A 16376-nucleotide genomic window follows, 5' to 3' on the forward strand; every position below is an offset into this window, starting at 1 on the left:
ACACACACACTGATGAATTGTGTTTTTCCCCACTGAAATAAAACTGTAGCATGCTGTTATCGATAGAGACGGACAAATAAATTGGGGGAAAGAACGCCAAAACATTTCTCTGCCTGGGTCCCTGTCAAATGATGGCGAGAGTTCATTCATCTCTCTCCTCCAAAGCATCGAGTCCCGCTTTGAAGAACTGTGGACAAACAGAGAGGGATGACTTACGTCACAAATATATCACTGCTTTATTTTTCCATTCACACCTTGGTAAGGAAAAATCCTTGATGAAAAGACGTAATCCTTGCACCGTTGAAAGGATGGAATGAGATAGTGCTAAGAAACAAGAGAGAGTAAGAGAGAAAGATAGTGTTGTTTGGGGTGAGGATCGGAGGGGATAAAAAGCAATTACATAATATCGATTGCACTGTGAGGGTGTCTGTGTCTTAATACTATCTGAGTCCTGATCTAGCTTGTGTTTACACATGTTGAAAAGACAGCGACGCTCTTCTGTTGGAGGGATTTGCACACACACACACATCCCCCCCCCCCCCCCCCCCACACACACACACACACACACACACACATCCCATAGACCAGGGGAGTCAGTGAATGGCAGGTGGGATAAACAGAAGTGGGGATTAAACAGACAGAGAGACAGACAGACAGATAGGACTGTTCAGAACCCAACCACAGCTGATCCTATCAGCAACCTGTAATGATGGGTATCACCATCTAATCTAATACCCCCAGACAGAAACAGAGAGAGTGAGAGAGAGAGGAGAGAGAGAGAGAGAGAGAGGAGAGAGACAGAGAGAGAGGGGGAGAGAGAGAGAGAGGAGAGAGAGAGAGAGAGAGAAAGGGAGAGAGAGAGAAAGGGAAAGAGGGAGAGAGGGAGAGAGAGGGAAAGGGAGAGAGAGACAGAGGGAAAGGGAGAGAGAGGGAAAGGGATAGAGAGAGAGAGGGAAAGGGAGAGAGAGACAGAGGGAAAGGGAGAGAGAGAGGGAAAGGGAGAGAGAGAGAGAGGGAAAGGGAGAGAGAGAGAGAGGGAAAGAGAGGAGAAAGGGAGAGAGAGATGAGAGAGATGAGAGAGAGAGAGATGAGAGAGATGAGAGAGAGAGAGAGAGAGCGGGAAAGGGAGAGAGAGGGAAAGGGAGAGAGAGACAGAGGGAAAGGGAGAGAGAGAGAGAGAGGGAAAGGGAGAGAGAGAGAGTGGGAAATAAGGAAAGAGTAAGAAAGGAAGGGATAACAAACTCACACCTCCTTTAGAGTCTGGGGAGTGAATGGAAGCCCCTTGACTCCGCTCTTATCCAGCTATCTCGCGTCCTCGGCAGATTTCACTAAGACGGCTTTGGAGCTACAATAACATCTTCTCTCCTCCTTTATACCTCCCTCTGTTTTCAGCCCAGTCTCTATTTCTCTCTCTCTCTCTCCGTCTATCCGTTTTTTGGGGTCTAGTCTGTCTATTGCGGCGCAAAGCCTCTTGGGACGAGGTGTTGTTTTGGTTTCGGGGAGAGAGGGATCTGTAGGGTCAAGCACTGTGATGGAAACATAGATAATAGTATAATGTTATGGATGATCTCTCACTTATTCTCCCTCTCTCTTTCCAATAGCCAGAGGCCCTTTTCTGTGAGTAAACGGACAGGGAGTGGGAGGGAGAACAGATGAGGGTGGTTGGAGGGAGGGAGGCCCCACAAGACCCCAGCTGGTTCCTCGTCGCCACGGAGACAGAGGGATGGAGGACAGAATGAAGGGAGTGGGAGTGGAGGACCGCACTTGAGAACGGGTGCAGTGCCACTTCTATAGCCACAATGGGTTGTGTGTGTGTGTGTGTGTGTGTGTGTACGTACATAGTAGTGTCCTCTCAATAGGATATGATGACTTACGGTTTACAACTTACTGTATGTGATGTCTTCATCATTTCCCTAGATGAATAATATCACCACAAAGTGACAGCATGGGAGACGACACAGCGCACAATGACTTTTCAATAGGACCGTTGTAATGCCCACAAAAAGCAATGCGTACACCACCAGGCAGCTTTTGGTCGACACAAACGCTAGGAATACGCTAGATAAATTCAGTTCGTTCCAATAATTTGAGACCACAGAGCAGCCGATTGGAGGTCACACCGTATTATAGGCCCTATAATACACACATCGCCCTGTCGATACAATACACACATCGCCCTGTCGATACAATACACACATCGCCCTGTCGATACAATACACACATCGCCCTGTCGATACAATACACACATCGCCCTGTCGATACAATACACACATTGCCCTGTCGATACAATACACACATCGCCCTGTCAATACAATACACACATCGCCCTGTCAATACAATACACACATTACCCTCTCAATACAATACACACATAACCGTCTCAATACAATACACACATTACCCTACAATACACACCGAACTCTCAATACAACACACGCATAACCGTCTCAATACAATACACACATCGCCCTGTCGATACAATACACACATCGCCCTATCAATACAATACACACATCGCCCTGTCAATACAATACACGCATAACCGTCTCAATACAATACACACATTACCCTACAATACACACAGAACCCTCTCAATACAATACACACATTACCCTCTCAATACAACACACACATAACCCTCTCAATACAACACACACATAACCCTCTCAATACAATACACACAGAACCCTCTCAATACAATACACACAGAACCCTCTCAATACAATACACACAGAACTCTATCCTACACTGACTTCACTGACTGGCTGTATCCGAGCTGCGAATCAATTTGCATTTTCCAGTAATCAAGCACAGCAATAGCCCACTGTGTGGTGTAGAGGAGGAGGAAGGGGAAGTGTGTGTGTGTGTGTGTGTGTGTACTACACTGATGAATGAGTAATGTCATTGGGGAAAGGCTCATGCATAATGTCATTCATATTCATAACGGTGTAGCATGCAGTACACTATGGCATGATGAGGGCCCACCGCAGCACACTGTGAGCATAATGAGGCCCCATCAATACCCACTCACTGTGTCCGTCCGTGTGTGGGTGTATCCATATGTGTCCGCATGCCTGTGTGCGTATGTGTGTGCGTGTGTGTGCGTGCGTGTGAGTTTGTGTGTGTGTGTGTGTGTGTGTGTGTGTGTGTGCATGTGTGTGTGTGCGTGTGAGTTTGTGTGTGTTTGTGTGTGTGTGTGTGTGTGCGTGTGAGTTTGTGTGTGTGTGTGTGTGCGTGTGTGTGCGTGCGTGTGAGTTTGTGTGTGTTTGTGTGTGTGTGCGTGCGTGTGTGTGCGTGCGTGTGAGTTTGTGTGTGTTTGTGTGTGTGTGTGCGTGTGTGTGTGTGCGTGTGAGTTTGTGTGTGTTTGTGTGTGCGTGCGTGCATGCGTGTGAGTTTGTGTGTGTTTGTGTGCGTGTGAGTTTGTGTGCGTGCGTGTGTGTGCGTGCGTGTGTGTGTGTGTGCGTGTGAGTTTGTGTGTGTTTGTGTGTGTGCGTGTGTGCGTGCGTGCATGCGTGCGTGTGTGCGTGCGTGCATGTGTGCGTGCGTGTGTGCGTGCATGCGTGCGTGTGTGCGTGAGTTTGTGTGCGTGTGCGTGTGCGTGCGCATGTGTGCGCGTGTGTGCGCGTGTGTGCGTGTGTGCGTGTGTGCGCGTGTGTGCATGTGTGTGCATGTGTGCGTCTGAAACATCTGTGTGGGTTGAGGCAGTGTAGGACCTGCCATTGGGAAGGTGGCCAAGTGAAGTTGAGACCAGAGCTAAACATTGGATTGCGTATTGTTTTGAAAAGCCAACTGAAAGACCTTCATCATGACACAAATGGATTCATGTTGAAGGTTTAGATGAGGGGTCGAGCACAGAGATCTCAGGGACGTAATCACTACGGCCACCAAACAGAAGAAAACGGACTGAAGAAGAGAGGAAATGCATTGGTCTGTGTCTCAATATTCTGGGGTGTTTGAGTGAAACCGAGTTCAAAGTTCACCAACCAGTGACACCCTACAACCCATTTCCATTTTAGTCATTTAACGAATGCTCTTAGGGTTAAGGAGGAATAAGGGTTAAGTGCTTTGCTCAAGGGCACGTCAACAGATTTTTCACCTAGTCGGCTCAGGGGGATTCGAACCAGCAACCTTTCGGTTAACGGCTCAACGCTATAGAACCCAGAGAAGCCCCTTAACCCTTATTCATCATTCGTACTGTTGGAGCTATAGTCAACAAATTGAGTCGCAAATGGCACCCTCTCCCTTATACACTGCACGTCTGTTGACCAGAGCCCCAGAGTCGTTGGTCAACAGTCTTATTATTAGTAGTATTCTTTTTGTTTCATTCACGTCTCTTTTCGACCGGCACTGTTGGAGCCCGGGAACGTAAGAACTTCACTGTACCCTGCAATTACATCTGCGACTCTGTGCATGTGACGAATAAACTCTAATCTAAATCAAAAGTAGCGCATTAACTAGGGAATCGGGTGCCATTTGGGAGAGCGTGGGCCATGGCTATACACTGAGTGTACAACACATTAGGGACACCTTCCTAATATTGAGCTGGACACCCTTTCGCCCCCTCAGAACAGCTTCAATTGGTCGGGGCATGGACAAGGTGTCGAAAGTGTTCCACAGGGATGCTGGCCCATGTTGACTCCAATGCTTCCCACAGTTGTGTCAAGTTGGCTGGATGTCCTTTGAGAAGTGGATCATTCTTGATACACACGGGAAACTGTTGAGCGTGGAAAAACCCAGCAACGTTGCAGTTCTTGACACAAACCGGTGCACCTGGTACCTACTACCATACCCCGTTCAAAGGCATTTAAATCTTTTGTCTTGCCCATTCACCCTCTGAATGGCACTCACACATAATCCATGTCTCTATTTCTTAAAGTCTTAAAAATCCTTCTTTGACTCGTCTCCTCCCCTTCATCTACACTGATTGAAGTGGATTTAACAAGTGACATCAATAAGGGATCATAGCTTTCACCTGGATTCACCTGGATTCACCTGGTCAGTCTGTCATGGAAAGAGCAGGTGTTCCTAATGTTTTGTCCACTCTATGTAAGTTTCCATTGATTCTCTTAACATGTGTCCCTCCCTCCCTTGTTTTTCTATGTCCCCAGCCATTGTTCTTTCACGCGCCATTAAGTTTATACTTGAACTCTCGCTCCCGTTCTGCCGTGACCCGGCGACACTGGCCGTAAAAGCCAACGGTCCGCCTCCTCAATAAATGTATCACCTCATAAAGACGTGGCCGCTGGTGCCACGTTCAGTGGGACGTATCGACAACACAAAGACCAATGAAGGAGAATCCACTGGTCATGCTATGGGAAACTGGGCAGTCGTTCACATTTGACTTTGAGTGTGAATATGCAGTATATCTATAATATGTGATGTGACATGGATTGTACGTCTGAAATGGAGGTATTTGGAATTCCAGTTGTAGTGTGTGTGTGGGTGTGTGTGTGTGTGTGTGTGTGTGACAGTGGTCAACCAAACAGAAATGGTTGAACAACAACAATACATCTGCTCACCTTTTTGATGCAGCTCTCCGGAGAGGACGCTGCCTCGTGGTCATTCAGCATCTGCTGTGAAGAAAAACAAACAAACACATTTTTTACAACTCAGCTCCGGCAGAAATAACAGACTCCTAATTCCAACGACACAATGACGTATGGCGCTCTGAACAACCTCGGACCAAACCGTAACCTCTTCTATTAATCATGACCGTGGTGACCTGCTGATGGGCAGGGGACTCCATACCGTTAACCCACACTAAGACCAGGGGACACAGAGTTACAGAGTTACCACCCACCACATCCTCCACACAACACTTAAGAGCTGTTGCAATAAATGCCTCCGTTTTGTCTGTAATCTCCCCTCCCCCTTCAGCATAACAGGACATTTCGCTAAGACAGTCAGCTTTGGGGGAGAGGGAGGAAAGGAGATGTGGAATTAGGCCTCCAGCAATATTTACTCAGAAAGGCTGTGGGGAGAATGCTGCCAGTGTCTGGAGGTTGAAACGCATCAAGTTGAGGAAGCAAGGAATGATGAAGAGGTAGGAGGGATGGTTACAGTGATAATGACAACCCCCCCCCTCTCTCTCTCTCTCACAGTGGCTCATTCATGGCTGGGAATTAGGGAGGGGAAACCATCCATAGTCTGAGTTTAGCTGGGATTATCAGGCCCACGTGCGCGTACACACACACACACCTCTCAAGCACCCCCCCCCCCCCCCCTCCCAACGCACCAGCCCTATCCTCCCCACCTCTCTCCAACAGAGGGTGTGTTGTGTGGGGTTGCACTGGCAATTCCGTACCCGTATATTGAACTTGACATATTAACGTTTGGATTTCTCCTTGAATGTTCTCGATGATTTGAAGGGGGGGGGGGGGGGGGGGGGGGGGGGGGGGGGGGGGGGGGGGGCAGGGATATGCGTCTGTGTTCCCGAGCAGTTATCTCATTTTGAATCTGATGTGGGGAAACTGTGGGGGGATTATTTGGCGCGTACAGTGGAGTCTTTTATGAATCACGTTGAATAGACCTGCTCAGAGAGAGATTACGGTCTGTGTGGACGGTAAAGCCGGATCGGGGTCCTATAGGCGCTGGCACGTTTCTGCCCAACAAACACGCGATTCTTCCCGGCCCTAGACCCATTTACTTGTACATGTGCAATTGCTAAGTACATGACTGTAAATGTCCAAACCTCTTAAGATTTAATGGTCACGTGTATCATGTGTGTGTGCATGATTATGCCACTGCCTCTTGACCATCCAGGGCTCCAGAGAAAAGAGACCTGAAAGGGATCTCATTTGTGACTCGATTCAGGAAACGAGGCGTATGTCACGCCTCACCACTTCACAGGAGCAGCAATCGTTACGTGTAGGATCTGTGTTGTCATGTTATTCGTATCTCAGAGCCATTTGCGTTGCTAGTTATAGCCTAATGTTAGCTAGCTCACATTGAACCTGGTCGGTTAGCTACCTGCAGATTCATGCAGGGTAGTAACATCATGAGTTGGGATTTTGGTTCATTGTTTAGCTAGCTAGCTACATGTCTTAACAAAAGACTCCACTACACAAGTAACCATTTCAATAGAATGTCACTGTGACTACTGTTGATAGACGTAGCTGGTAAATTCCCTCTGGCTATCTACTCTGATTTCAGAGCACTCTCGTCTGAGTGTGCCAGAGCACAGAATAACTGACAAACTTAAGAATACTCAACACCTGTTGAATATGGCCCGTGTCAGTAAACATTGGCAAAAAAAAAGCTTAAACATTTGACAGCAGCACAGTTGCCGTCACCAACGCTCTGGATAACATAAAAACAGCCTAACCAGCTCTGCTAGGCTGAGTAAAATGGTCAGTGAGCTCTTCTCTGTGCCAACGTTAGCCAGTTAGCTTGGGTGCTTGACTGCTGTTAGGACAGAACACTCGGATCAACCCTTAAAGAGATGGGTGGGGCTAAAGCTTAAGAGGGTGTGAACAACGCTAAATGGGGGCGTAGACAAAAAAGAGCTCTACAGTAGTCGTACCAAAATATTCAAAAGGCCATTTTCACAAAAGTGAGGTTACAAGTTGATCAACTTTCAAAGCAGAATAACTTTCCCATTGTTCCTCAACTGCAGTGTATCATGTACCATTTTCTACCTCTGTCTCTACTTTTATCCAATTTAAAAAAAATATATTAAAAAAAAATATATATATATATATATATATATAATCGTTTGAATTTTTTGCTGCATGAGACTGAATCGAGCCGGTCGGTCACATTTGGTTAAATGAAGACCAAAATGAAAATGTTAAAGCAATCTCGTTCTGCCAATAGGTCTCAGTGTCTCCCATGTCCTGTCAAGGGAGACTGGCATCCAGTCCATGTGCTCTACATCCGACAGGTCACCCTATTCTCTCTTTAGAGCGTTTCTGTTGACCAGGACCCATAGACTGCCATTTCAGACATCTGTATTGAAGACTCATCCATGTGTGCTGCAGACAGACAGACAGTGGACCAAAGCTGTGGTTCACTACATTAAGCTGTCAGTGGATCTCCCAGCCCACTGAATGGAAGCAATTACACCACAGATACTTACACGAGTACACTTACATCTCGAATCTAATCCTCAGCCTTGTCATAGCCATCCCCCATCGTAAAAACAAAATCACGTCAGCCGGCGGCGCAATTCAATGACACCATTTTAAACTAGCGACGCCGGGGTCTTTGGTCCACCACAGCCCATGTGTAACTCGTAAGCCCCCTCAAGCCCACCACACACAACAGCATCCAAATACACCCTTGGTGTGTGTTTATGAATGGCTGTAGTGCTGGGAAACTGCTCAAAGGCACAGCTTTGGGCAATGCCAGAGCCATTCACTCAGAGCGAGAGAGAGCGAAAGCGAGAGAGAGCAAGAGAGAGCGAGAGAGAGCGAGAGAGAGCGAGAGAGAGCGAGCGAGAGCGAGAGAGATAGATGGAGCAAGGGCAACACTCAGTTGTGTGTGTGTGTGTGTGTGTGTGTGTGTGTGTGTGTGTGTTCAAGCGGCTGTGTGTGTATGTGTTTTGTGTGTGTTCAAGCGGCTGTGTGTGTTGCTGCGCATTTCTGTGTGTGGTGGTGCTGATAAGAAGAACCCTCCTTCACATTCCTGGCCATCCTGTTCACATTGTGCTCTGACAATAGCCCTTAAAAGTGATGGACGCAGATAATGGAAGAGAGGAAGAGAGAGAGGGAGAGAAAGAGAAAGATTGAGACCGAGAGAGTGAGAGGATAGAGAAAGAAGAGGGAGGAAAGAGAGGATAGATAAAGAGTGATAGGTGAAAGAGAGGGAGAGAGAAAAGAGGAAGAGGGTAGACAGAGAGGCGAGAGGGGCCTTGCCCCTATGGTAATATATGGAGGCCAGCTGTAACAGTTTACAAAGTAACAGCTTCATTGATTCTGCAAAACGCTACCAGGCACTCCAACAGGGTTAGGCCCTCTCTCCCTCTCCCCACCACCCTCTCGACACGCCAAACATAAATATGTGTATGTATCAAATTGTGCGAGAGTAACCCGAAACTGTAGGAGACATGCAAACAGACACAAGCAGTTAAACTGACGGTTGAATGTCTTTCAGCTTTTGGGTTAGACCCACTTCTTCCCTCCTCTCCCCCTTTTCATTCTCGGCTGGCGCGCTCCAAATCTCAACGTGAGTCTCTGAGAAAATATTTTGTTCTCGTTTTGCATTGAGCTTCGAAAACCAGCTGCTTATAAAGTGAATAAATATAAAAACACCTCAGTTGAAGTCGCTGTGTGCTTTGCTCCGAAGAGCCGCGGTGAACGGGGTCTCCTGCGCTGTAACGCAGGAGGTTATAGGTGTGATGCGCAAGGCCCAAGTCTGCCTCTCTCTCCCTCCCTCTCGTTCAGCTCCTGCAGACAGACACACAGGCACCCGCACAGACACACTCTCCACAGCCTTACAGAGACCCAGTCAAGCAAATAAATAGCCTATTAATTAGAAGAGGGGAAAAAGTGATTGGCCTTCCTGACTAACACCAGCACATGATTTATTGCCCGTGTCACCATCGTTTCAAAGTCACTTTACTCCGCGTCAGACGGAACACTCAAAACAGAGGTGAGCTTATTTCTGGATCCCTCGACAGAGCGGTTTCACATTGTACCCTTGTGGTCCTATCTGCACTAGGCTAACGCTGACCTGTACTAACTTGTCAATAGGTCTTATGGACATGACGAGGAGAGAAACTATGGCAAATAGTGCCGGTGTCATGGAGACAGTGGAAGGTGTGTGTCTGGGCACAAAACCCTTTTTTATGGCCTGAAATGACCTCAAACGTAAACACACAGGTCTTGATGAAAGGTGCAGCCACCTGTGGAATCATTCCAACGCGGTGACTGTCTAAACCTCATTAAGTGTGTGTGTATTTGTGTGACATGCCATGATGAGTAAGCAAGGCGAGGTGTGGAGTGTAAAGAAGCTCCCCCCCCCCCCCCATCGTTGCCAACCGGGCACACATGGAGCAAATCGGGCCCAGTTAATTCCAGAACCTCTAGCACCTCTTCTTCTCTCTGCCCTTCAGAGGCTGTCCAGCGTAGGCCCTACACAAAGCCCACGTGGTCGTTTGCCTTCACAACCCCTGCACCACTTCGCAAGACACAATCACTATGGAAACTGTGGGCCCACTTATTGAGAGTCCAGGAATTACCGATAGTGCTTTAACTACTCAGGGATCAGCGACAAAGGCTAGCGCATCCCAGATGTACACCAGTAGCACAGAAACAAAAATACAAAAATAAAAGATCCCTTTCAGAGTTTTCGCTGTCGGAAAATGTTGGCACTCGTTGCCAAAAACAATTCTCCTCAAGTCTGGATAATATGAGGCAATATAGCAACACGGCCAATGGATGGTTATGGATGTCAGAAGCCACAAGTTTCCAAAAAGAAACACCAGCAAACAGACCTCAAGGCCTTTTGAACCGACAGACTGACAACCCATTGGCTACAGGAGCCACACCAAGAAAGCCACAAATTGGAAGTTTTGCTATGCAGTTATTGAGAACTTTCTCCAGCTGGCAAGAGTTAATTGTGGCAATGCCGGGACATTATTGATTTCGTGACCTATAGATTAGCACGGATGCGGTCTTCCGCGGTGCGATCGCCCACTGCATAATAAACGGCTGAGTGTGCCTGTGTGCCTGTGTGTGTGTGTGCCTGTGTGTGTGTGTGTGTGTGTGCCTGTGTGTGTGTGTGCCTGTGTGTGTGTGTGTGTGTGTGTGTGTCTCTCTGTGTGTGTGTGTGTGTGTGTGTGTGTGTGTGTGTGTGTGTGTGTGTGTGTGTGTGTGTGTGTGTGTGTGTGTGTGTGTGTGTGTGTGTGTGTGTGTGTGTGTGAGAAAGAAAGAGAGAGAGAGAGCTCTTTCTGGTTTTCACTGCTCTGCCGTCTAAACTGGGCACTAACTATCATGTCAAACATGATTGCAGCAAATTAATCACTGTGATTCTCTCCAGCACCAGCCGCTCTCAACCCTTCACAGCCGACACGCTTCAAGAAAAATATCACTAGTCTGCAGTCTTTTCCTATGAGGTCTACACTTCTGATATCGCTTTGATAGCCCTGGACCAAAACAGGCTTGCTCTCTCTTTGCCTCTCTCTCTCCCAGCCTCTCTCTCTGTCTCTCCCAGCCTCTCTCTCCCAGCCTCTCTCTCCCAGCCTCTCTCTCCCAGCCTCTCTCTCCCAGCCTCTCTCTCCCAGCCTCTCTCTCCCAGCCTCTCTCTCCCAGCCTCTTACTCTCTCTCTCTCTTTCTCTCTCTCTAATCAGTTGAATCTTGTTTGAGTAAGGATACTGTCTGACTGGATAGGGTTCTTTTGGACTCAGTTTGTGTTCCAGGGTCATTTGTCCTCAGTTGGGTGTAAAGGGGCTATTTTGGGACTTCCCAACAGATACGGCGCTATCACTACTTAAAACATATTTTAACAATGAGCCTGCTCAAGAAAGAACACGGAGAAGGAGGGAAGGATGGAGAGAAGGGAGGAAAGGGGGAAATCCTCCCTGCTAAATACCAGGAAGTTAGGCAGCATTCTGATAGAATATATCTATGAAGACTTTAATAAGCTGAGGACTTGAAGCCGTCTGCCAAAGCAAACATCAAGGCAGTCCTGATAGCCGAATGCTCCGAGGGCTATTGATGGGGGGGGGGGGGGGGGGGGGGGGCAATTAAACATAATGGCTCCCAGCTTAGCATTGTTTGATTCCATATTATAGCCTTATCAACGTCTTCCACTTTGGCTGTCAGCTGAATGTGAGAAAGGCATACAGACCATGTTAGCGGATGGCAGAGGAACGCACTAGTCCTATTGTCTGGGCCCAACACAAAGGTGAGAGAGATCAGAGATTGGTTTGACGGGGCAAAAGCTAACAGCGTTATTACTCAACGTACCGGGATGGGCCAGGCGTTAGTTGGCGGAACGGAAACCTTCCAAGAGATAGAGTGAAAACACAAAGGGCAGATCTGTCAAACACGCGCTGCCATTGTGCGGCCACTTCTCAAACAACAGGCGTGTTTGCAGTACGAGCAACGAGTCATTTAAGAGTCCTTTAAGAGTTCCCATGATTTATGCTCGGGCAAATGTCACAATAAAATATGACGGGTGCTTTTCAATAAAACCCGGGACGAGCTGCATTATTGTTTAAAATGGTTCGTATGACTCATATCAACGTATTACCCATACAAGCGACATGGGAGCATGATTTATTTGGCTAATATTCCACAGCTTAATATTCACTAAGTATACACTGACGGGCTGAACTCCTGTTGCGTTCTTCAACTTCTTGTTGGAGTGAATTGTTCTCTTCAGGACAATATTAGCGCTGAAGGGTCCACGGTCCGCACTTGCTCAGCAAATACTCCTTGACGGTGGTACATTATTTTATAATGCCGGGAGAGAGAGAAATCGATGTTGTGCCTCGGAGTTGTTAACAACGCGAAAGAGAAAGAGAGCGAGCAAGAGAGAGCACAGGAGCAAACGTATTAAAAGGGTCATATTTTCATACAGGCCTCGCGCCTCATCCATCACCTTAGCATTGGGCCTCTATCCTTTTAAGCCGCGACGCAGAACCTCCTATCGACAGAGCCATGGCGATAAATTAGCCGGCTGGCCCACTTTATTGATAAGTCATTTGGGAGGATGATCAGTAATAATCATAAGTGAATAAGGGAGGGGCGATAGATCTCCGGCCAACAGATGCTTTGACAGCCGCATGGTCACCGACCAATAAATAATGCTACCTTGGTGGCTAAGAGGATTGCATACACAGTATCCTGGTCGGGGTAGCTTTCACACCATGATATATGGCATCTTCTGTGTTTGATTTTGATAAGGTTGCGGCATATCGAAATGTTGTCGGGGCTGGGGGGGGGGATATCTCCACCTCTTCTCTAATGATCACATACGGCCTCTTGGAACATGCAGGGGGGGACGTTGGAGAGAGATTTAGAGCTTGACCTGTAGGCCGCATAAATTGGATCGAGAGTCAATCCATATGATACGTAGACGCTTTTCACTTCTGCTGGCAAACATGGAGTTTGAAAGATGGGATATCTCGGTAGTGTATGAGGTATAGGTAGCAACATGTTTTTCATTAGCAACATGCTTCAATCTGATCAATCTGATATTGGCTTTCTGGATTCCAGTATTCTCCCATCTCAATTTCTTTCCTCGGAGATGTATGTCTGTGAAGGAATACACATTGGGTCAAATGTCTCTCTCAAACCATTGAAGCCTGTAATTCAAACCAGGGACCCCTTTGTATGCAAAGAAGAACATATAAACCTACTTAAGAGACCAGATCTGTCATCGAAAGAGGTTTTTGGAAGCGGGCCATGGGTATATTGTCATGTGATGATGGAAGACGCCTGGCAAAATTATGTATTGTTTATTGGACCCGGATAAATATTTACTGCTTTTGCATATTTCGGTGTAAATATGCAAAGAGCTTTCCTTACATCGCGCCTCACGCTGGTCTGACAAGTCCATCCTGCTCGCCAGAGGGCTCGTGAGAGAGAGTGAGAGAGAGAGAGAGAGACGGTGTGCAAAGAGAAGAAGGGTATTTAAAGTACACTAACACTAACTTTGGAGAAATTTCGACACTTAGGGGAAAGGGTGGGGTGGTTTTGAAGGTTAGTCGGCTGCTCCCCTCCCCTTCGATAGGGGCTTGTAGCTTTTCCACATATTGACGGGAGGAAAGGGGAGGACGGGGAGGGAGAAGATGGAAGGGCAGACTTGGGGCCCCTAACATGAAAGTGAAAGGTGTCCCTTGAGTTGGGGCTAAGTGCACGTACTGTATATTTGGGTCGGGGGAGCACAAGCAAGCGCTTTCTTTGTGCTTTGGGGTTTAAGCCGGGGTCAGTTCTAGATGATGCCTTCAAGTCGAGAGAGACGAGAAATGACTGCATGATGAGATTTCTTCCCCAGATAAATAAATACCTCAACCAGTGTATTTCCTGCCTGGCTGCGCCTAGTCAAGTCTGATGGGGGAAAGGGGGGAGGTGAGGAGCCCGGGAGGAGTGAAAGGATTGCTTAAAACACTGTTGCATGCCCCAGAAAGACATAATATAGCCATTTAAATGATGGGGGGAGGTTGACGACAACTTAATTCCCGTCACGTCAATAGCATCTTTAACACTAGAACCGCCATAGGCCAACGGCCACTGACGTTTGATTTAGTAAATAAATAAAAATCTGCTTAAAAAATAATTAAGTCCTGCTCCTTCCCTTGTTTGTATTTTACATTGCTCAGTTGTCAGAATATCGAAATCACAAGCAGAAAGGTATTAAGAGCCTTTTTATAATTTTCTTCTCTCCACACAAATAAATGCACTGTAGGACATCTCTCTCTCCACACAAATAAATGCACTGTAGGACATCTCTCTCTCCACACAAATAAATGCACTGTAGGACATCTCTCTCTCCACACAAATAAATGCACTGTAGGACATCACTCTCTCCACACAAATAAATGCACTGTAGGACATCTCTCTCTCCACACAAATAAATGCACTGTAGGACATCTCTCTCTCCACACAAATCAATGCACTGTAGGACATCTCTCTCTCCACACAAATAAATGCACTGTAGGACATCTCTCTCTCCTCACGGAATTAATGACGCGGGCTAAATGGATGAATGGGCCATAAAAACGGATCATTGTGAATGTTACTTCACAATTTCATTTCAATTAGGCCTCACTGAATGATGAAGAGGTTGATTTAATTAACGACAATAGTGTGATGATGAAGAACTGTGGCCATTGTGACTGTGAACTAATGAAAACGCTATTGTGTTCTTTGAAATATATATATATATATTTTTTTAATATTCTAATGTTACCTAAGACACAACCAAGTCATTATTATTCTGTCATCATATATGACATTTTTTTATTAGACTGTTAGAATGTTGACCCGTCATTGGCTGGAAGGGGGGGTCCATCAAGGCCAGGCGTATGCTAATGAGGGCCGCATGACAATGTTCTCTAGCGAATACTTATAGGCTCTAGTGTTAATGCTGACGCACTTGGGAACTAGTCTACTTGGTCAGAGCACTTTTTATGAATGTCTAAATTCCTGGTTGGTTGTAGCGCCCGGACATCTCTGCTATGGCTAGTCGCTATACCTTCTTTAACCATAAACACAGTATAGACAGTTCCCCAGTCTCTTTCTCTCGGTCTCTCAATGGCCCTTTTGTCCTGACCCCTGACAAATGTTTACAGTGCGTGTGTTTTCTCCCCGTAAAAGGATCGACAAAGTTGTCTCATCAATTGGAGAGAAGTAAGGGTGTCGTGTGTTCCAAGAGCCACAGCGAACAGCTTATAATGTCAGAACATCTTTTGTTTGTAGGAGCAGAGACCTCTCTCACTCTTTCCCTCTCTCCTTTCCTCCCTCCCCCCTTTCTCTCTCTCTCCCTCTCTCTCTCTCCTGGGGCCACATTTTGACAGTGTAATTTATTGACACCAGGGTCGTGTTCACTAGGCACAAAACGGAAGAAAAGGGACTGAAATAATTGACTGTTTTGCTACAGTGTGCCCTAATGAGTCTGACCCAGCCAAAAGCACACTGCCATAGATCCCGCCCCATAGGATATGGGAGAAATAGACATGTACCTGAAGGACAAAGCATCTTTTTCCATGTTGAGGTGGAGGGGACCGGACCAGAGTGGTGCCATTGTAATGGGGATTCAGAATAGACGTATATTGTCTTTAGACACTTAACAGACTGAGGATCACCTAAAATAGAAATAACGGTGTCTGGGGTTAATAGGTCAAAATTACAGATGAACAATTGTGTTCCTGTCTGCCGACTGATGAATCCTCAGAGGGATTGGAGAATGCTGTGTGTGTGTGTGTGTGTGTGTGTCGTCCTCCCCTCTGGCCAGCTCATCTCCATCATGATGACAGAGAGTCCTGCAGCTGTCAGCTCCATGACAGAGGGAGAGGAATGGCCGGCCTTGTTCCAACTCTCCAGACATGAGCCAGGCCATCGACAACAGGAAGGCAAGCAGCCCTGTGTGTGTATTGTGGTGGTAACCCAAGACTCAGGACGCGCAGGGATACATTTCAAAGAGACACCAGAGTGCTACAGATGTTGGATATTAAAGGGGAAGTTTCGCTAAAATCCAACATTTCCTAAGTGATTCCATACATTGAAACTAGTTAGGGGGAGTTGGCCTTCTTTTTTTCCCTGCAGCCTGGAACTGGAAAGCTGCAAAAACGGGTCACGTGACGTGTCTGTGTGCACTGTTAGCTCTGCTCTGTCGTCAATCACAGAGCGATTGAGGAATTCGAGAATTTGGGATAAATTCGTTGTTTTATTGAAAGTGTACAGCCAAGTATTCTATTTTTATCAAA

General features: G+C 46.9%; 1 protein-coding gene across 11 annotated transcripts in view; it reads right to left on the reverse strand.

The window, feature by feature from the left end:
- The window catches only part of prdm16 (PR domain containing 16), a 233829-nt gene that overhangs the window by 107440 nt on the left and 110013 nt on the right, over window positions 1-16376 (reverse strand). For all 11 annotated transcript variants that reach the window (XM_036988095.1, XM_036988093.1, XM_036988092.1 and 8 more), the window contains exon 3: window positions 5520-5573. In XM_036988095.1, the coding sequence (XP_036843990.1) occupies window positions 5520-5573 (54 nt within the window). The remainder of the gene's footprint in view (window positions 1-5519; window positions 5574-16376) is intronic.

Source organism: Oncorhynchus mykiss, chromosome 9 (genome assembly GCF_013265735.2).
Source record: "Oncorhynchus mykiss isolate Arlee chromosome 9, USDA_OmykA_1.1, whole genome shotgun sequence".
NCBI lineage: Eukaryota > Metazoa > Chordata > Actinopteri > Salmoniformes > Salmonidae > Oncorhynchus > Oncorhynchus mykiss.